General features: G+C 37.0%; 2 protein-coding genes across 6 annotated transcripts in view; one reads left to right on the forward strand and one right to left on the reverse strand.

Annotated features, from left to right (window-relative positions):
- The window catches only part of DENND4C (DENN domain containing 4C), a 135611-nt gene that overhangs the window by 76472 nt on the left and 36405 nt on the right, over positions 1–22734 (reverse strand). For 4 of the 5 annotated variants that reach the window (XR_003523847.2, XM_027616650.2, XM_027616648.2 and 1 more), the window contains exons 3-6: positions 15827–16079; positions 14081–14150; positions 12157–12326; positions 1326–1564 (exon numbers count right to left, since the gene is read on the reverse strand). Coding sequence is in view for 4 of the 5 variants with exons in the window: in XM_027616650.2 (XP_027472451.2) it covers positions 1326–1564; positions 12157–12326; positions 14081–14150; positions 15827–16079 (732 nt within the window). In the remaining variant the exon portion in view is untranslated. Of the gene's footprint in view, positions 1–1325; positions 1565–12156; positions 12327–14080; positions 14151–15680; positions 15775–15826; positions 16080–22734 lie in introns of those variants that run through there. The other variant, XM_027616652.2, reaches the window with a different exon arrangement.
- Positions 15402–15660, forward strand: LOC113934984 (60S ribosomal protein L39-like). Its single transcript, XM_035723769.1, has one exon. It carries the CDS (start codon positions 15425–15427, stop codon positions 15578–15580), a length of 156 nt encoding a protein of 51 aa, XP_035579662.1. The 5' UTR covers positions 15402–15424; the 3' UTR covers positions 15581–15660.

Here is a 22734-nt window from a genome sequence, read left to right on the forward strand (position 1 = left end):
AGCTTTGAGCTCTTAGGAGCCACTAACATACAAAGTATTATTTCATCTGAGAAAAAATATTGATCGCATACACTGATTTTATTTCCTCAAACTATTCATAGAACCTTAATTTTTCAAAAGGTTCCTAACTTGTCCCTAACATTAAGTTTTACTTCAAACAATTTTAAGCTAACCTGAAAGTTCAAAGTTAAATCTAGAACTATGAACTATTAGTTTGGCATCCTAAGAGTACAACACGAAAGTCAAATAAATGCCCTTACCTTTCCACTAAACCAGTATGTTTTGCTGATATTCTTTCTGCTATAATGTGAAATTTCTGAAATTGTATGAAAAGTCCGTTTACGCATACTATATTTCCATAAAGCTCTTGACACCTCTTGTTTGTTAGGATAAATAAATCATTAACTATAATAAACAAAAGTCAGTGTGCCACTAGAAGTCAGAAAACCTGGTTTGTTTTTTTTTTTAAAGTAATCTCTACACCCAGCGTGGGGGCTTGAACCCATGACCCTGAGATTGAGTCAGATGCTCCACTAACTGAGCCAGAGGATCATGGGGGAAGGGAGGGAAAAATAAAACAAGACGAAATCAGAGAGGGAGACAAACCATATGAGACTCTTAACTATAGGAAACAAACTGAGGACTGCTGGGGGAGGGATGGGGTAACTGGGTGATGGACATTAAGGAGGGCACGTGATGTAATGAGCACTGGGTGTTATATAAGACTGATGAATCACTGAACTCTACCTTTTAAACTAATAATATAGTATATGTTAATTAATTGAATTTAAATTTAAAAAAAGAAAAAAACAAAGGCAGCAGCTCCACATATATTTTTCTTGCTTACAGAATATTTCCATGACAAAGGGAATTACAAATAGAGTGAAAAACTAGGATCTCTCAATGCTAAAACCAAAACCTCACTTTTAGCATCAATTAACTCACCCTTATTAATTTCTACATCAATTTAGAGATGCTTTATAGTTAGAACCAGGAATGTCCATTTGTATGGTTCAGGTGTATGTGTACAATAGCTATTTTTCTCTTGGTTATTAGAGAATGAATAGGAAGGACACACACAGTGCACTGTATAATGAGTTCCTTCTTCAGTTGAATTCTCAAAAGATTATTATTTTATCATTCTAACCAACACTCCTCAATTTTAAAACCAATGATTCAGGTGAAGAAGGAAACAAGTAAAAAAGTAAGGTGACTGATCCTTCCTCCCTTCAAACTTTTCTGCTTAAAGTCCCCAGGTAAACAATGAAATGTATACATATACACCCAGTTTTTCCACCAGACATCTTTCTAATCATTATACATACTTTTCAATGGGAAGAGGATGTGGTCCAGACACAGAAAGTTTGTAGATAAACATGAGAAATTTTCTAAAAGCTTCAAAAAAAGGCCAGTGTGAGAGTAAACAAATGCATTTGTTTGAATTGATGGATTTGGAGACCACTTTTCTCTCCACAGGGGTCAACAGGCCCAGTTGCATAAGCTGTTTCTCTGTCAGAAGTTCCCGAGAGTAAGGTTCATAAAACTGGATGGCAGCTCCATATACCTACAAAGCAACAGAATTCCATCACAAAACTTGAGTTTGTTTTTAAAAATTTCTCTTTATCTCTGATTACAAAAGAAACACTTTGATAAGAACAATCTCAAACACTGCTGGTGGGAATATAAAATGGCACAGCTGCTGTGCAAAACAATTTGGCAGCTTCTTCAAAATTTAAAAAATAATTACCATATGATCCAGCAATTCCACTAATAAGAATACATCCAAAAGAATTGAAAGCAGGGACTCAAACAGATACTTGTACACCAGTGTTCACAGCAGCATTATTCACAATAGATAAATGGTGGAAACAACCCCAAAGCCCATCAAGAGATGAATGGATAAACAAAAGGTGGTATATACATGAGATGGAATGTCATTCATCCTTAAAAAGGAATGAAGGAATGAAATTCTGATAGATACTGGATGAACCTTGGAAACACTATACTAAGGGAAATAAGCTAGACACCAAGGACAAATATTTTATGATTCCATTTATATGAGCTACCTAAAATAGGCAAATTCGTACAAAGTAGAATAGAGATTACCAGGAACCAGGGGTAGGGGTGGGGGAAGTTCCTGTTTTAGGTAATGAAAAAGTTCTGGAAACAAACAGTGATACCTCTCTTTTATAAATCTTGTAACTACTTAGTCACTATATATACACACACATATGTATATATACAAACACACACTATATATACACACACACATATCACCACATAATATAGTGTGTGTGTATCACATTAACCCTTGTCTTTACAAATACAACACTCCTGGATACAATTATTTCAAAGATCTCAAGAGATTTTTAACAAACAATATGACAAAAGCATCTCAATGAGGCTTTGTTGTTCTCCACCAATCAAAGTAAATTTAGTAACTCTTAAGTGTTGGAAGATCTTAAAATTTTCATGTATATTTATCTTTCAATGAGAGAACTATAAATAATTCTTAGCTAAAGACTTACCTTAGTTGTAAGCAACCCAGTTAATATAGAATTGGCCTTTATTCAGTGTGTATTTTACTTATGTTCCAGACATTATGCTGGATACTTAACCTTCATTATCATTAATACAGTGGTTTTAAACTTATACCCTGTAGAATGAGGCCACAGATGTGGCCTTGATCCACAAGAGTCAGCATTGGTTAGTACTTTTCAATAAACTATTTTACCAAATTTCCTAAGAGAGCTTTTAATTTTTTTTGAGAGCTTTTAATTTTTAAATTTCTACTAAATTCATAGTTTTATTTACTTTTTATTTCCTAAAATCATTTCACCATCTTTCTTATTTTAAATTATTACTTATGTCATTATTACTTCTTTATATATTTTTCAATTACTATTACAAACAAAGCATATACATGTCTTTTGGAAAATATATACAATCTTTTCCCTTGGGATATGCTCAAGAGTATAACTGCTGGGCCACAGAGTTGTTTCTTTTCCTTGCTGATAATGTATAAGTTCTTTATATACTCTGGACACAAGACTAATACATTGCATTATTTTCTCCCAGCCTGTGGCCTGCTTTTTCCCCTTCTTAAGGGTATCTGGTTTTTTTTTTTAATTATTTATTTATTTGAGAGAAAGAGCACGAGAGAGTACGTACACGCACGGGGGGAGGGGCAGAGGGACAAGTAGTTTCGAGGAGCCTGAGATCATAACCCGAGCTGAAATCAGTTGCTTAACCAACTACCCAGGCACCCCTGGTATCTTCGAATAAACAGATTTTTTTTATTCCAGTGGGGTTCTATTATTCATCTTTTAAGGCTAGTATTTCTTTTTTTAATTTTAACTCCAGTACAGTTAATATACAGTGTTATATTAGTTTCAAGTATACAATACAGTGATTCAGCAATTCCATATATTACTCAGTTGCTTATAAAGATAAGTACACTCTTAATTCCCTTTACCTATTTCACCCATCCTCCCACCCACCTCCCCTCTGGTAACCATCTGCTTTTTCTCTATAGATAAGAGTCTGTTTTTTTGGCTTGCCTCTTTTTTCCCCCTTTGTTCACTTGGTTTCTTAAATTCCACATATGAGTGAAATCATATGGTATTTGTCTTTCTCTGGCTTAGTTTCACTTAGCATTATACTCTCTAGGTCCACCCATGTTGTTGCAAAAGGCAGGATTTCATTCTTTTTCTGACTGAACAATATTCCATTGTGTGTGTGTGTGTGTGTATATATATATATATATATCACTTCTTTACCCATTCATCTATCAATGGACCCTCGGACTGCTTTAACAATTTAAATACTGCTGCAATAAACATAAGGGTGCACATGTCCCTTCTATTTTTAATTTTTCTGAGAAACCTCCATACTGTCTTCCACACTGACTGTACCAGTTTGCATTCCCACCAACAGTGCACAAAGGTTCCCTTTTTTCCACATCCTCACCAACACTTGTTTCTTGTGTTGATTTTAGCCATTCTGACAGGTGTGGGGTGATATGTTATTGTGGTTTTTATTTGCATTTCCCTGATAAGGAGTGATGTTGAGCATCTTTTCATGTGCCTGTTGGCCATCTGTGTGTCTTTGGAGAAATGTCTGTTCATGTCTTCTGCCTATTTGGTTTATTATGGTTTTTTTTGCTGTTGAGTTGTATAGGTTCTTTATATATTTTGGATACTAACCCCTTATCAGATATTTCATTTGCAAAATATTTTCACCCATTCAATAATTGTTTTTTAGTTCTGTTGGCTGTTTCCTTTGCTGTGCAGAAGTTTTTTATTTTGATGTAATCCCAGTAGCTTATTTTTGCTTTTGTTTGCCTTGCCTCAAGAGACATATCTAGAAAGATATTGCTATGGCCTATGTCAGAGAAATTACTGCCTATGATCTTTTCTAGGATTTTTAGGGTTTCAAGTCTCACATTTAGATCTTTAATCCATTTTGAATCTATTTTTAGGTATGGTTAAGAAAGTAATCTAGTTTCATTCTTTTGTATGTACCTGTCCAGTTTTCCTTACATCATTTGTTGAAAAGACTGTCTTTTTCCCATTGCATATTCTTGCCTCCTTCATTGACCATATAATTGTGGGTTTATTTCTGGACTTTGTATTCTGTTCCATTGATTTGTGTCTATTTTTGTGTCAGTACCATACTGTTTTGATCACTACACCTTTGTAATATAATGTGAAGTCTGGAATTATGATATCTTCACCTTTTTCTTTTTCAAGATTGCTTTGGCTATTCAGGGTCTTTTGTGGTTCCATACAAATTTGAGGATTGTTTGTTCTAGCTCTCTGAAAAATGCTGTTGGTATTTTGATAGAAATTGCATTAAATCTGTAGATTACTTTGGATAGTATGGACATTTTAACAATACTCGTTCTTCTAATCCATGAACATAGAATATCTTTCCAATTCTTTGCATCATCAATTCTTTTCCTTTTTTTTTTTTTTAAAGATTTATTTATTTGACAGAGAGAGACACAGTGAGAGAGGGAACACAAGCAGGGGGAGAGGGAGAAGAAGCAGGCTTCCCGCGGAGCAGGGAGCCCGATGCAGGGCTCATGACCCAAGCCGAATGCAGACACTTAATGACTGAGCCACCCAGGCACCCCCATCTTCAATTCTTTTCATCAGTGTTCATACATTTCCGAGTATAAGTCTTTCACTATCTTGGTCATGCTTATTCCTAAGTATTTTTTTTTTTGGTGCACATGCAAATGAGATTTTTAAAATTTCTCTTTCTGCTGCTTCGTTATTAGTGTATAGAAATACAACAGATGTCTGCACACTGATTTTGTATCCTTCAACTTTAGTGAATTCCATCATCAGTTCTCGTAGTTTTTTGGTGGAATTTTTAGGGTTTTATATATATAGTATCATGTCATCTGCAAATAATAAAAGTCTTACTTCTTCCTTGCTGATCTGGATGCCTTTTATTTCTTTTTGTTATGTGATTGCTGCAGTTAGGACTTCCAGTACTATGTTAAGTAAGTGGTGAGAGTGGACATCCTTGCTTGTTACTGACTTAGGGGAAAAGCTCTGTTTTTCCCCACTGAGGATGATGTTTGCTGTGAGTTTTTCATATATGGCCTTTATTAGGTTGAGGCATGTTCCCTCTAAATCTACTCTGTTGAGAGTTTTTATCATGAATGGATGTTGTACTTTGCACCTACTGAAATGATCATATCGTTTTTATCCTTTCTCTTATCGATGTGATATATTGCGTGGTTTGATTTGCAAATATTGAACCACCCTTGCATCCCCAGAATAAATCCCACCTGATTGTGATGATTTTTTTTTAATGTATTCTTAGATTCAGTTTGCTAATATTTTGTTGAGGATTTTTGCATCTATGTTCATCAGAGATATTGGTTCTCTTTTTTTGTTGTCTTTATTTAGTTTTGGTACTGGCCTCATAAATGAATTTGGAAGTTTTCCTTCTTCTATTTTTTGGAAGACTGAGAAAAATAGGTATTAACTCTTCTTTAAGTGTTTGGTAGAATTCATCTGTAAAACCATCTGGTCCTAGACTTTTGTTTGTTGGGAGTTTTTTGATTACTGATTCAGTATCATTGCTGGTAATTGGTCTGTTCAAATTTTCTGTTTCTTCCTGATTCAGTTTTGGGAGGTTACATGCTTCCAGGAATTTATCTAGGTTTTTCTAGGTTGACAAGTCTGTTGGCATATAATTTCATAACATTCCCTTACAATTCTTTGTATTTCTATGGTGTTGGCTGTTATTTCTCCTCTTTCATCTCTGATTTTTTTTTAATTTTTTTTGATAAATCTAGCTAGATAAATCTAGAACCAATTTTGTTCATCTTTTCAAAGGACCAGCTTCTGGTTTCACTGATATATACTACTGTTTTTTTAGTTTCTATATTATTTATTTCTGCTCTAATCTTTATTATTTCCTTCCTTTCGCTGGTTTTGAGTTTTCTTTCTTCTCTTTCTAGCTCCTTTAGGTGTGAGGTTCAGTTGCTTGAGATTTTTCTTGCTTCTTGATGTAGGTCTGTATTGCTATTAAATTTCTCTCTTAAAGTCACTTTTGCTGCATCCCCAAGATTTTGGACCATTGCATTTTCATTTTTATTTGTCTCCATGTATTTTCTGATTTTTTTCTTTGCTTACTTGGTTGACCCATTCATTGTTTAGTAGTATGTTATTTGACCTCAATGTATTTATGCTCTTTCCAGGTTTTTTTCTTGCAGTTGATTTCTAGTTTCATTGTGTTGTGGTCAGAAAAGATGCATGGTGTGACTTCAGTCTTTTTGAATTTGTTGAGACTTGTTTTGTGGCCTAATATGTGATCTATTCTACAGAATGTTCCATGTGTACTTGAAAAGAATGTGTATTCTGCTGTTTTAAGAAATTTTCTGACTGTATCTATTAAATCCATCTGGTTTCTGAATATATCTATTAAATCCATTCAAAGCCATTGTTTTCCTTGTTGATTTTGTTTGGATAATCTGTCCATTGACATAAGTGGGGTGTTAACATACCTTACTATTACTGTATTATTATCGATGAGTTTCTTTATGTTTGTCATTAACTGTTTTACATATCTGGGTGCTCCTATGTTGGGTGCATAAATTTTTACAATTGTTATAACTTCTTGTTGGATTGTACCATTTAACAGTGTCCTTCTTTAGGGCACCCAGGTGGCTCAGTCAGTTAATCATCTGACTTGATTTTGGCCCAGGTCACAATCTCAGGATTGTGAGATTGGGCTCTGCATTGGGCGTGGAGCCTGCTTAAGATTCTATCTCCCCATCTCCCTCTAAATGTGTGTGTGTGTGTGTGTGTGTGTGTGTGTGTGTGTGGTGCCTTCTTTGTCTCGTTAACAGTAATTGCTTTAAAGTCTATTTTATCAGGGGGCCTAGTTGGCTCAGTTGGTTAAGCGTCTACCTTCAGCTCAGGTCATGATCCCAGGGTCCTGGGGTTGAGCCCCACATCAGGCTCCCTGCTCAGTGGGAAGCCTGCTTCTCCCTCTCCCACTCCCACTGCTTGTGCTCCTTCTCTCTCTGTCAAATAAATAAAATCTTTAAAAAAAAAAGTCTGTTTTATCCAACATAAGTATTGCTACCTGATTCCTTTTGACATCCATTTGCATGAGAAATTCTTCTCCACCTCACCTGCAGGTATCTTCAGTTCTGAAATGAGTCTCTTGTTGGCAGCAGATAAACGGGTCTTGTTTTTTTATCCATTCCATCATACTTTTTCCTTTGATTGAAGCACTTAGTCCATTTACTTTGAAGTAATCATTGATAGGTATGTATTTTTTGCCATTTTGTTACTTGTTTTGTGGTTGTTTTTGTAGTTCTACTCTGTTCCTTTATTCCCTTGCTCTCTTCTCTTACAGTAAGTTGGCTTTCTTTAGTAATATTCTTGGATTCTTTTCTCTTTATGTTTTGCGTATCTATTACTGGATTATGATTTGTGGTTACCATTAGGTTTGTATATGAGATCTCATGCATATAGCAGTCTATATTAAGTTGCTGGTTGCTTAAGTTTGAACCCATTCTTTATTCTTCTCCTTCCCACGTTTTAGAAATATGGTGTCATACTGTACATGCTTTTATTTTGTGAGTCCCTTGACTGATTTTCACAGATGTTTCACTTATGTTTACTGTTTTTATGCTTCCTACTTTTCTTACTTTTATTTATGGCCTTTCCTTCCCACTCAGAGAGTCCCATTTAACATTTCTTGTAGGACTGATTTACTGGTCATGAACTCCTTTAACTTTTATTTGTCTGGGAAACTCTTTATCTCCCTTTCTATTCTGAATGATAACCTCACTAGATAAGAGTATTCTTGGCTGCAGATTTTTCCCATTCAGCACTTTGAATATATCATGCCACTCCCTTCCGGCCTGCAAAGTTTCTGCTAAAAAATCTGCTGATAGCCTATGGGGGTTTCCCTTCTATGTAACTGTCTTCTTTTCACTTGCTACTTTTAAAATTCTCTCTTTATCACTACTTTTTGCCATTTTAACTATTATGGATCTTAGTGTGAACCTCCTTGGGGTGATTTTGTTGGGACTTCTCAATGTCTCCTAAATCTGGATTTCTGTTTCCTTCCCCAGATTTGGGGAGTTTTCAGCTATTATTTCTTCAAATAAATTTTCTGCCCCCTTTTCTCTCTCTTCTTCTGGGATCCCTATAATGAGAATTTTATTATGCTTTTAGAGTCAATGAGTTCCCTAAGCCTATTCTCATTTTGCATAATTTTTTTCTCTCACCTGCTCAGCTTGATTACTTTCTATTACTATGATCTCCAGGTCACTGTTTCATTCTTCTGCTTCTTCTAGTCTGCTATTTATTTCATCTAGTGTATTTTTAATTTCAATTACTGGGGTATCTCCGAGTGGTTCTTTTTAAATCTTTTTTAATAGTCTCACTGATGTCATCCACTCTTCTCTCAAGTTCAGTAAGTATCTTTATGATCACTACTTTAAATTCTCTATCAGGCATATTACTTACCGGTTTCGCTTAGGTTTTTTTTTCTTTTTTTTATTTAAAAAAAATAGAATAAATAATTATCATTTTTTCTAAGATTTTATTTTATTTATTTGACAGAGAGAGAGTACAAGCAGGAGGAGCAGTGGGCAGAGGGAGAGGGAGAAGCAGGCTCCCTCTGAGCAATGAGCCCGATGCAGGGCTCGATCCCAGAACCCTGGGATCATGACCCAAGCCAAAGGCAGACGCTTAACCAACTGAGCCACCCAGGCGCCCCTTCGCTTAGGTTTCTTGCTGTTTTTATCCTGTTCTTTCATTTGGGGCATATTCCTCTCATCATTTTGTCTTACTCTGTGTCTGTTTCTGTGAGTTAGGAAAGTCACCTAAGTCTCCTGCTCTTAAAAGTAGTGGGTGGACCACGCAGTTTTAACAAGGTACATGCTCGTCCTCTCCCACAGGGGACATGCCTCCACTGCCAAGGCCAGCCATGGTAACGGGCAAAGTGCATGCTGGGGGGAGGGGGATGGCATACACAGTCCCTATTAGTTTTGTGCTGGTTGGTCCTCTCCCACAGGGGATGTGCTAGTGCTGCCAAGACCAGAGCCAGCTGGGCTGACCTGCAAAGCACACACCAATGGGGTGCTCAGTTTTAACAAGGTGCATGCATCCTCCACAGGAGGTAACCAGCCACTGCCACCAGGACTGAGGCCACACAAAGCGCACAGTCGGGAGACTTGGTGTTGGCAAGGTTCGAGCCAGTCTTCTGGGGGAGGGGACTCACAGCAGTAGGACTGAGGTGGGCCTGGCTGGAGGGGCAGGATGCAGTTTAATCAACTTAGTGAATGGTTCCCACAGGTAGTTGTGTGTTTATGCTGGCAGGTGGGGGGAGGGAAATGGCACCTGCCAGCTCCTTTGTTTTGGAGAAGTCACTCAGGGAACCCTACCCTTAAAGATACACTCTGAGATAAGTAAATAACTCTCCCTCCCTATGCCCCAGTTTTCAAACTGCTGCTTCCATGCTGTGTATCTGTGGACTGTTTGTTGTGCTATCTCTTTAAGAGTGAGGACTCACGGGGCACCTGCTGACTCAGTCGTTAAGCGTCTGCCTTCGGCTCAGGTCATGATCCCAGGGTCCTGAGATCGAGCCCCGCATCGGGCTCCCTGCTCGGCGGGAAGCCTGCTTCTCCCTCTCCCACTTCCCCTGCTTGTGTTACCTCTTTTGCTGTCTCTCTGTCAAATAAATAAAATCTAAAAAAAAAAAAAAAAGAGTGAGGACTCAGTTTCCTATCACTCACCCTGCTGTCCTAGAACCTAGCCTCATGATTTTTAAACGTCCAGGCTTTAAGTCCCACTGATTGTAAGAACTCATGAAATTCAGCCCCTCTGGTTTTCTTTCTTTCTTTTTTTTTTTTTCAAGATTTTTTTTTTTTTTTTTTTTTAATTTGACAGAGAGACACAGCGAGAGAGGGAACACAAGCAGAGGGAGCGGGAGAGGGAGAAGCAGGCTTCCCGCAGAGCAGGGAGCCCGATGCGGGGCTCGATCCCAGGACGCTGGGATCATGACCTGAGCCGAAGGCAGACGCTTAACAACTGAGCCACCGAGGCGCCCCCCGCTCTGGTTTTCAAAGCCAAATATTATGGGGATTTGTCTTACCCACACAGGCTCCTCAGTGTGAGGGTCTATTTCCCTCCCTTCTCCAGGCTGGTGATGTCCCTCCCTCCTACAGACAGTCCATGCATGTCCCTTTAGCTCCCAACCACTTCTCTGCCCTTCCTACCCTCTTTCACGTGGCCTCTTCTCTACATTTGTTCTGCCCATCTTCAGATTGTTTTCTGGGTTATTTACACTGATGTGAGTGTTACCTAGATATAGCCATGGGATGAGGTGAGCCCAGGATCCTCCTACTTTGCCATTTTCTGCAAAGTCTGGCCAGTACTTTCTATATGCTGTTAAACTGATCTCTGCTTACTCCATTTTAATATATTATTTGTCTTCTGAGCCTCAATGTTGTCATTGAAAAATTAGCCAACAATCTAATAGTTGTCCCTTTAAAAATAAATATGTCTTGGGCGCCTGGGTGGCTCAGTTGGTTGGGCGACTGCCTTCGGCTCAGGTCATGATCCTGGAATCCCGGGATCGAGTCCCACATCGGGCTCCCTGCTCAGCAGGGAGTCTGCTTCTCCCTCTGACCCTCTTCCCTCTCGTGCTCTCTCATTCTCTCTCTCTCAAATAAATAAAATCTTAAAAATAAATAAATAAATGAAACCAGACTGGTAGGTCAACATTTAAAAAAAAAAAATTAAATAAATAAATAAATAAATAAATATGTCTTTTCTTTCTGGTTGCTTTTTTGCTTTGGTGTTCTATGTTTTCACTATAATATGAACCTTTCTGCTGAAGGTTCAAAGTATATCTTTAATCTAAAAGACTCAATTTTTCATCAACCCTGGAAAACAACCAACCAATATCCCTTAAAATGCTGCCTCTCCCTTTTCTAATCTCTCCTTCTGGAATTCATTAAATATCCACTGATCCTTTTGATTCTATCCTCTACATTTTTAAACTCTCTTAGATGTTTTTCTTTGCCACATCTGAGGTAACCTATCTTGAACTTCATTAATTTTCCCTGCATGTATGTCTTATCTGCTGTTCAAACCATTCAGGGATTCTAATTTTAAGGACCATACTTTTCATTTCTAGTTGTCTGATTCTCTTCCCAGGCTGTCTACTTATTTCACAAAATACACTGTTCTTCCCTGATGTTTTGACATCTTAAATCATTTCAATTACATATTTAATTTATATCTTTAATATTGTCATTGTATCAATTCAATATCTTCAGGGTCTAATCCAGCTTTACAAAGCTGTTGATTCTTCCTATGGTATTTATGTCTTCTAACTTTTAGTATAATATCATCTTGAGGCTTGGGTTTTGGGGGTAACGCTCTAGAAAGACTTTATATTTGCTTCTGTAGAAGCTCCAGAGGTAGCTTCCATCCTGATGCCAATTTTCATGGTTGACTTCTCACCTTGGGCACTACAGTCCAAATTTAACCCAAAATATATTGCGGCCAAATAATCCTAACATTCAAATAAACTGACATCATATTAATTATTTTATGGGATAAAAACACAGACAACATAGGTTTAATAAAAGAGGAAAAAATATACCTTTTCAGCAGAAGAACCTGTCAGGACAAAAGTTGAAAAAACTGGAAGTGGGTATTTAGTTTGAGGATCCCAACATTCAATAGTAGCTCCCATGGGAAGGCAGAAGAGAGGTACAGATTCTGAGAGAGGAAATGACTCATAATCATCTTCTGGATATCTAAAAATTAAACCTTTTAGAGAAAAGAGACAGTATTAAAATTTTTTAAATAGTTACTTTCCCATAAGTTATATGTGATACAATTTCATGAAAATATTTATGTGTGAAATTTCAAAATAATTTTTTTCTCTTGCTGTATCAGAAATTTAAATAAATTAACAAGTTTACCCTTTATTTTTTACTCAGGGACTTATAATTCATTGTAACATTAAAATGTACTAAATATACAACTCAAAACTCTATTCAACAGTATCACCAATCTTAATATATTTTCTTCTGCATACCACAACATCATATAGAGAGTGGGTGAGGAACATATAGGAAAATTTACCAAGTATTTCAGTAAAAAAATTCAGGGAAGGGTTAAGTGTTATATAATAATGCCAAGGCAACAGAAATATCAGAGCTCTTAAACTCATCTTGAGAGAGCAGCAGTAGAAAAAATATTCAGCATGAAAAGTAAATGAGACCAAAATCCTCTGGCTGAGTACAGAGTGAGACCAATGAAGCAGGATCAGGGGGTCCTCTGGCAAGCATAACAAAGCCCCTTCAGAATAAAGTAGCTACAAAGCATCAGTTCATCAGCCTCTGATGTCTCTAATACGCAGACCAACTCTAAGTTAAACTCTTGAAAATGAGTAGCAGAATTCTGAGTCAAAATTCGGTGTGCAAAGCTTTATATTCTGAAATACGTCTTTTATCAAATACCTGAATACTTTCACAAAGCTTGTTTCTATAAGTGTTATTTTTTTAAGTGACACTTTCTACACACACACACACACACACAATTTAGGAAATCACATACAATCAACACATTATAGCAATATTAACAAGTATCACATTTTAAAATGATACTGAAATTTGTAATTATTAGTTGCTACCTTTATTTTTATATTATAAATTAAAATGGTCTGATTTATTAGTATGAATGTCTTTAGAAAGACAATCAAGAGTTTTCATATATGGATTTGCCTGACTTCCCTGAAGCAAAACAAATTGTGCATGATCAAAAAGTAACTGACACTGCTTCTTTTCACAAGAAGTATTCCAGTATCTCTTCTATTTACAACTGGAGCATACCTGTATTTTCAGTTTCTATCCCACCATACCAGTGGGATGAAGAGGTCACATTTAAATCTTTACAGCCCTTGACACTTTACTGTGCAGTAAGAATGTGGCGATAGATTTCTCAAACACTTCATGGCAGAAAAGTTTCTCAGGCCCTCCTCTCCTCCATATAGCTGATTCTTTGCAACAAAGGAAAAAGGAAGCAAGTCCACCTTTCATGGCAAGTAACATGAGGTTTTGAATCAGACACACAGAGATAAGAGAAGGAAATATAAGAAGTAAAGATGCAGTTTGACACCTTTCTGATTGCCAAAATAAAAAGGTCAGAGAGAGTAAGCAGTTTTCCATTGAATTGTTAAATCTATTAGTGTAAGACTAAAAATTTGAACGTTCATTTCACAAATGCTTACCTGGGATGATAATTTCTATTTAACAACATGTTTGGGGGAGGGTGTAATATTAATATATCTTGTAGTATATAATGTATTTAAGAAAACTTGTGCCTTTACATGTTAATATTATAGATAATTCAATTTATGAATAGATCAACCCCATAAACTACATAAAGGGGTATACATCGTCTCTTCTAACCAAATGTAAATGGTAGGTGAACATGATGACCAATACACTACGGAAACTAACCAAATGTTAATGAACAACAATAACTACAGTAACAATTTTTTTTTTTAATTTACTCACCAGCTTTATATGCTATTGCATTAGAAGCAGGCACAGACTTCTTGTAACAAAGAAATACACTGGAACCCCACTGTAAAATATAAATTATGTTTTAAAAAAAGACCAAAGAGTGAAAATAAATTGATTTTGTTGAAAATCTTCTAAAGGTTCTGATTATTCAGTGAAATCTATTTAAAACATATGTTTATCAAACAGACTACAGGGGCACCTGGGAGGCTTAGTCGGTTGAGTACCCGACTCTTGGTTTCAGTTAAGGTTGTGATCTTGGGGTCCTGGGATTGAGCCCCATGTTGGGCCCCATGCTCAGCAGGGAGTCAGCTTGAGATTCTCTCTCTCCCTCTCCCTCTGCCCCTCCCCCTGACCTGTGAGGGTGCGTGCATTCTTTCTCTTTAAAATGAGTAAATCTTAAAAAAAAAAAAAGACTACAGACTATAAAATATAGCAAAACATGAAGTTCAGAATACTAAAAGAAAGGAATAAAAAAACACTGCCGCAAATTAAACTGATACAGAACAGTTTCAAAAAGTTTAGAATGCTCTAATCAGACACTTTGAAAGAAACAGCACAAAGTTGAGTGTGCTCTGGAGCTCAAACTAGGTACTATGAAGGTAACTGAGGTACTATGAAGTCATTACCTCCAGAGACAAACTGTCACTAAGAGCCATGGCTACCTTAGCCAGTCATCTTTGCCTATATCTCATTAAAGCTAATAGTTTTATCTAAAGATATTTTTCAAAATAAATCTGACCCAGTAGTAAATCTTAGTCTCATAAAACTATAAATCATGTTATGTTCAATGTTCTTGTTCATTAGAGCCCTTTGAAAAAATAGTATGTAAGGGGTGGGGTCCCTAGCATGCTTAGTAGAGCATGCAACTCTTGATCTCGGGGTTGTGGGTTCAAAACCCCACTTTGGGTGTGGAGCCCACTTGGAAAAAAGCAAGTATGTAAAACTACAATAATTAAAATAATATAAAGGGAGTTCCATGAAGACACCAGTGAAACACAAAAGCTAATAAAACCTCCATATTAGTGTAACACAGGCAATATTAGCACATACCAAAAAACAATTTTAAATCCCTGACTTTTAAGTATTTTCTCAATGAAATTTTTCTAAAAATCAGATAGCTAAGGATTTTAAAAATTATTATGAATCATAAAAGTTAGACCTAAAAATAATAAAAATAACCACAAAATATAAGCAGAGTAAAATCTACACCCAATAATAAACAGGAGTACAAAAATTATCCTTTTTTCGGGGGTGGGAGACAGTACATATTAAACTAAAAAGGAGCTTTCTCTTTTTCGCCGCCATCCTGCTCTGCATGGCTGGCTGCTTCTTGCCATGTCTTCTCACAAGACTTTCAGAATCAAGCGATTCCTGGCCAAGAAACAAAAGCAGAATGATCCCATTCCCCAGTGGATTCGGATGAAAACTGGTAATAAGATCAGGTACAACTCCAAGAGGAGACACTGGAGAAGAACCAAGCTGGGTCTATAAGGCGTCACACATCATGAAATGACACACTTAATTGACACACATATTTAATTACGCTACGTGAAGATCATGTGTTCTATCATTCTGTAAACATCCTTCCTACCTGGCCATAGACTTGTCTTATCATGGAAATGATTTTTCTCTGTGACTATGCCTCTGCACCAGTAGGTTGGTTCAGTAATAAATGTGAGACTTTTCGGCTCTAAAAAAAAAAAAAAAAACCTGAAAAGGAAACAACTCTATTCTTACCATTCCACAATTTAAGTTTTTGTCAACTTTGCAGAAAGTATGAGGAGGGGTTTCTCCTTTACTGGTTACAATAACACAGATATCAGTTACAGCCAAGGAATTCTGGGGTCGAATTAAAGGAGCCCTTCGATAAGTGATAAAGATTCTTTGTGAAGTAGTTGAACTATTGTTGACATTGGCACAGCGACCGTAGGGTGTGGCTTGGATCACTTCACATCCTGGAATAAGCCTTTCTTTCCCTTCATATAAAACTCTGCAAGGCAGGGAGGGGAGAAATAGATAGATAAATACATTTCAAGTTAATGCTGGTTTTCCTCTTGAAAACAAACCAAAAAAATTGAGAAAAAAAACTGTTTCTCAAATCTTAATTGTAAACCAAAAGTAAGATTATTACTTTGGGAATTATAGATCTCTTAACTACTATTTTTCAACAGCTGGAATGTAATTTTAAGAAGAATAAGTAAGATTAAACAACTTGATTTTTTTTATCGTTTTTTAAAAAACATATGAAACAAGAAAGGGGCAACACCAAAACACCATATCATCCTCAGGTTGATTCCTAGATCAAGTATTCAGACATTTTCACGAAATTTATCTTCATAACTCCTGTCAAAATTTCACCTTTAAAAATCCTCTGACTGAAAATAAATATAAAAATCCTTGACTGAAACTATAAAACATGGTTTAAAGAAATTAGAGATGAACCAATAAATAAAAAGACATCCATGGTCATGGATAAGAACACCTAATATTTGGTAAGATGTCAGTATTTCCCAAAGAGATCTATAGAGTCAACAAAAATGGATACAGGGCTGGCAAAGAATATATGAAAAATTGTCTGTACTATCCTTAAAAACTCTTCCATAAAACTAAAATTATTTTAAAATAAGACTTTAAAAAAAAATTTTTTTTAAGTGGGCAAAGAATCTAAATAGGCATTTCTCCAAGAAGATATGGCCAAAAGCACATGGAAAGAGGCTCAACATATTAGCCATTAGGGGACTGAAATCAAAACCACAATAAGATACCACTTCACATACACTGGGAAGGCTATAATCCAAAAAGACATAATTACAAGTGCTAGTAAGGTGAGAGTGTAGAGAAACTGGAATCTTTATACAATGCTGGTGAGAATAAACACTGCTTTGGAAAACAGTCCAGTGGTTCCTGAGAGGGTTAAACACGGGAGTTTCGGTATGACTCAACAATTCTATTCCTAGATATATACCCAAGAGAAATGAAAATATACATCTGCACAAATACACATTTCTTAAAAGATTTTATTTATTGATTTGACACACAGAGAGTGAGTACAAGGAGGGGGCAGCGGCAGGCAGAGGGAAAGGGAGAAGCAGACTCCTCGCTGAGCAGGGCGCCCGATGCAGGGCTTGATCCCAGAACCGTGAGATCATGACCTGAGCTGAAGGCAGATGCTCAACTGACTGAGCCACCCAAGTGTCCTAAAACCCTGTTTTTAAAAAGACATAAAGAAAGTCAATGCCAAAAGACATTAACAATTCACAAAAGAAAAAACAGAAAACAGTCCTTAAACATATGAAGAAATAGTTAATCTCATTAAAATAACTCCAACACAATCACTTCTTGACTGTGAGACTGACAAAAATTCAAAAATTTGATCACATATTTTGTGGATGGGACTGGGGGAAAAGAAGCACATATATCATATATTGATGGTGGAATGACCACAATGGAGAGAAATGTAACATTTAACAGAATTATGCATGCATTTATCTTTTATCCCAGCAGTGCCCTTCCAGGACTACCTGAAAATATACTTCCACAAATATGTAATAATATATACACAGTTATTCACCAAAGCATTCTTTTTTTTTTTAAGATTTTATTTATTTATCTGAAAGAGAGAGACACAGCAAGAGAAGGAACACAAGCAGGGGGAGTGGGAGAGGGAGAAGCAGGCTTCCTTCAGAGCAGGGAGCCCGATGCAGCGGCTCAATCCCAGGACCCTGGGACCATGACCTGAGCCGAAGGCAGACTCAACAACTGAGCCACCCACGCGCCCCTCACCAAAGCATTCTTGTAATAGCACAAGACTGGACAGAACCCAAATGTCCATCAGCAGAGGTTTGGATGAATAAAGTATATACATCCACACAAATAAGTACTGCAGAGTTATAAAAAAATGAGAAAGACCTCCATGTTCAAATATGGGGTGATTCCGATGATATACTGTTGGGTGAAAAAAGCAAAGTATAAAATAGTGTATACAGTATTTATAGTGTGTTTAAGAAGAAGAAATAAAAATACACACACATGGGGCGCCTGAGCACACCTGGGTGGCTCAGATAATTAAGCGCCTGCCTTTGGCTCAGGTCATGATCCCAGGGTCCTGGCTCGGCTGGGAGCCTGCTTCTCCCTCTTCCTCTGCCCCTCCCCCTTCTCGTGCTCTCTCTCTATTTCTGTGTCTCAAATGAATAAAATCTTAAAAAATAAATATACACACATATGTGTTTATTTTTGTAAAAACACATAGTGAAAGGTAAATCAAAAACTGCATTAATGGGAGGAGAGGGCATAAAGTATAGAGGAAAAAGTAGAGGAAATAAAGACCGAAGCAATACTTCTCTAAATATATCTTTTTACATGTTTTGAGCTGTGACAATATTTTCCATATTAACAGAAAATTTTTCTGAAACAAATGAAACAAATAGAAACAGATGAACCTAACTGCAAACTGCATAACAAACTGGTAACATAACCACATAGAAACACTATTTCATATAATTTTTTAACACAGTAAGTACTCTGTAAATGCTTGATAGGTCTTATTCCAAGGGCAAGGAACCCATATATATATATATATATATATATATATATATATATATATATATATATATATATATATAAAATGCCTCAATAACAATGAACACACACAAATCCAGATTTTGTTTGGTGAAGCAGTCAGCTGGAAAGGGCTCCCACTAACCAAACTCGGGACCATATGAGCAAATAGAATAAGGATTATAATAGATTTTTATCACACGGAATAAATTAAAATCCATAGTTTCTTAGTTATTCTCAAAACAATAAAAAAAAGAGCTCTTCATTCAAGCTCTTCAAGAAAAATGCCAGTTAAAAGAATTTATTTTTTAAATGATAGAATTAGAAAAGTCTCGAGCGCCTGGGTGGCTCAGCTGTTAAGTGTCTGCCTTCGGCTCAGGTCATGGTCCCAGGGCCCTGGGATCAAGCCCCGCATCGGGCTCCCTGCTCAGCAGGAAGCCTGCTTCTCCCTCTCCCACTCCCCCTGCTTGTGTTCCTGCTCTCGCTGTCTCTCTGTCAAATAAATAAATAAAATCTTAAAAAAAAAAAGGAATTAGAAAAGTCTCATTTTACATCCCCTGCCATGCAATTTCTAATTCAGGCAATGATTAATGGATCCTACAAAATGAGAAGTGAAAAGGAACTAGGTAAGCAGGTATTTAAACAAGGCCCACAACTCCACAAATTACTTAAATAACAATGAAAATAACAACAGATATCTGGCAATTACCATCTTAACTAAGTGACTGAACTTAACATTACTAATTATGAGACAATCTGTCACTACATCCTCTCCTAATGCTAGCCCTACCTGTAAGTATTCTTGCCAAAAATATTTAACCTAAATTTAATTCAGACTTTAAACCTAACATCCAATTTATAGGAAATACTGACAATAAGGTAACAAGTTAAACAACATAATGAGGAAACAATTAGATAAATCTACAGTGGGGAACATTCTATAAGACAATTGGCAAGACTCTGCAAAATGTCAATATATAACAGAAAAATTGGGGGAAGATAAAGAGACCAAAGAGGCATAATAACCAAATGCAACGAGTAAACTATGACAGGATGCTGAATATTTTTTTTTCAAGATTTTACTTGGCAGACAGAGTGAGAGAGTGATCGAGCACAAGCAGGGGGAGTGGCAGGCAGAGGGAGAAGGAGGCTCCCCGCTGAGCAAGGAGCCGATCCTAGTACCCTGGGATCATGACCTGGGCCTAAGGTAGCTGCTTAACCAACTGAGTTACCCAGGCACCCCATGAATATTTTTTTTAAAAAGGCGATAAAAGATATTCTAGGGATAACTGTGAATATCTGGATAGGAATGGATATTGAAAAATATGATACAATTATTAATTTTCTATATACCATGGTTATACAGGACCATGTCTTAAGGGATGCATGCTGAAGTATTCATGGGAGAATGGTCAGGATATCTCCAGCCTCCTTTCAAAATAGTTTAGCAAAAATATGGAAAAATGTTAATTTGCTGAATCTAGGTGGAAAGTGTACTGTTCATTATACTATAGTCTATCATTCAGGAGGAAAAGATACTGGTGTTTATTATAACATTCAATTAACTTTTCTGTATGTTTGAAAATTTTCAAAAAAAACCACAAAAGTGCTGGAGAAAAAGCTCTTTTGAAACTCAGTAAATCCGGGGGTGCCTGGGTGGCTCTGTCTCGTTAAGCGTCTGCCTTCGGCTCAGGTCATGATCCCAGGGCCCTGGGATAGAGCCCCGCATCGGGCTCCCTGCTGCGCGGGAAGTCTGCATCTCCCTCTCCCACTCCCCCTGCTTGTGTTCCCTCTCTCACTGTGTCTCTCTCTGTCAAATAAATAAATAAAATCTTAAAAAAAAAGAAAAAAGAAAATCAATAAATCTGGAACGCCTAGGTAGCTCAGTCGGTTAAGCATCTGCCTTTGGTTCAGGTCCTGGTTCATGATCTCTGGGTCCTGGGATCCAGCCCCACATCAGGATCCCTGCTCAGCGGCAAGTCTGCTTCTCCCTCTCCCTCTGCCCCACCCCCCCATGGGCGTGCATGCACTCTCTCTCTCCTTCTTTCTCTCTCTCTCTCTCATGCACATGTGCACTCTCACTCTCTCAAACCATGAGAGACTATGGACTCTGAGAAACAAACTGAGGGTTCAGGGGGAGAGGGATTAGCCTGGTGATGGGTATTAAAGAGGGCACGTATTGAATGGAGCACTGGGTGTTATATGCAAACAATGAATCATGGAACACTACATCAAAAACTAATGATGTAATGTATGGTGATTAACATAACATAATAAAATAAAATTTCAAAAAAATTAATGAATCTGATAAATGGAGGAAGAACTGCATAATTTGTGATTCTTTATCTTAATAAACACATCTGACACATAAGATAATATATTGTACTATTTAAATTATACTTAGAGTATTTGATGTTACAGGGGAATATCACATCTTATATACTTTAAACTTAATTAACATTTCTTCTTAAAAAAAAGAAAACCTGATAAATATCTCATATCAGTTTATGAAAGTCAAAAAGGTCAAAAGTTTGAAAACAGTATTCCTTATTTAGTTGAATGAGATGGGTACCTGTCTTTGTAGTGGCTACAAGTTTTCCAAACCTCACTCGTGTGCTTAAATGGGGGGAAAGTGGGGTGGACAGGTCAAAATATTGCAGTCACCAGGTATTAACAATTATTTGATCTGGAAAGAAAAATTTACCATCATGATTAACTAAAAGACAACCTACACTCTGGGAAACTAGATCAGTAAACTATCATAACAAGCCTTAGGGAACTACAAGATGTATATGGGTCACTTGCAACCTGAAGGTATCTAAGTATAATTATCTAAGTCATCATTTTAAGTTGTGCCCCTGAACCACAAGAACAGCAATCTTTGAAAGCTACACATCCTCTCAATTATGACTGTACAGTGGGGAGATGGGAAGGAGGATATGAAAAGATGGCCTTGAGAGACGGCTGACAGTCAACACTGAAGTCTGAAACACAAGTTATGTCCCTGCTTTGATTCCCATCAACTGACATGGATATTACCAAAATTTTACCCTATACCCATCCTTCTACGGATATTACCTATCTTCTTAAGAAGCTCATGGAGAAAATGAAAAGAACTGACATAAAACCATCACATGTCCTGAATTACTCCCCTGCAACCAACAGTTTGTGTTTATACCAATTTTAACCTCCTCAAAGGAAAAGCCCCTCCCATTAAAGGCTAATCCAGTCACCTATGCTGTTGACATTACCCCTTCAATCTGTTTCATAATTTTATCCTATCAAATATCTCCTTATTCCTATATTTTCACCCTTTCTTTTCCATTGGTGTCTCTCCTTCAAATAGAGATGTTCAAGGTTATCCCCTGGAAGAAAGTTAAAAAAACAGCCCATGACTCTGTATTGCCTTACCCCACCCCCCCACCCAGGTAACCTCAACTGCTGCTTCTGGGGACTTTGTTAAAATACAGATTCTGATTCAGGAGGTTTGGGGCAGTGCCTGAGATTCTGAATTTCTAACATGTTCCCAGGCTGATGATACTGGCTCAAGGACCACATCTTAAATAACAAAGCCCATTACTATTTTCTCTTTCTCTTAAAGTCAAGCTTTCAAAAAAGCCTCTATTAATCCAATTCCAATCATTTCTCAACCCTTTCTAATTTGGCTCCTGTTCCTGATGATCCTATAAAGCTGTATGACCACCATCCTAACTGTCTTGACTTAAAAGAAAACCACAGAGCTAAACAGGGTGGCCAATACTAAAGGAGTTAAATGGATGCTGCATAAAGGTCAAGTAAGATAAGGACAAATCATCCTTTGACTTTGGAAATCTGAACATAATGAGGACCTAGGACCCTTTCACCAGAGCTCGACTGCAAAAGTAGAGGAGGTGATGAAGACAACAAGTGGTGGTCAAATGGAGCAGCTCACTACCTTTTCTTAATATCTGAACAACTATTATCAGAAAAACCAGCAACCATTAAGAAACAACAACAACTTCATGGGACAGTCAGGGAAATTTGGATATAGGATGATATTAAGTAATTAATCATTTCTACAGAGTCGTATTGTGATGACATTAAGAGAT

Source organism: Zalophus californianus, chromosome 13, assembly GCF_009762305.2.
Source record: "Zalophus californianus isolate mZalCal1 chromosome 13, mZalCal1.pri.v2, whole genome shotgun sequence".
Classification (NCBI taxonomy): Eukaryota; Metazoa; Chordata; class Mammalia; order Carnivora; family Otariidae; genus Zalophus; species Zalophus californianus.

Coding starts and splice junctions, on each gene's coding strand:
- LOC113934984 (XM_035723769.1), top strand. CDS start 15,425: ATGTCTTCTCACAAGACTTTCAGAATCAAGCGATTCCTGGCCAAGAAA.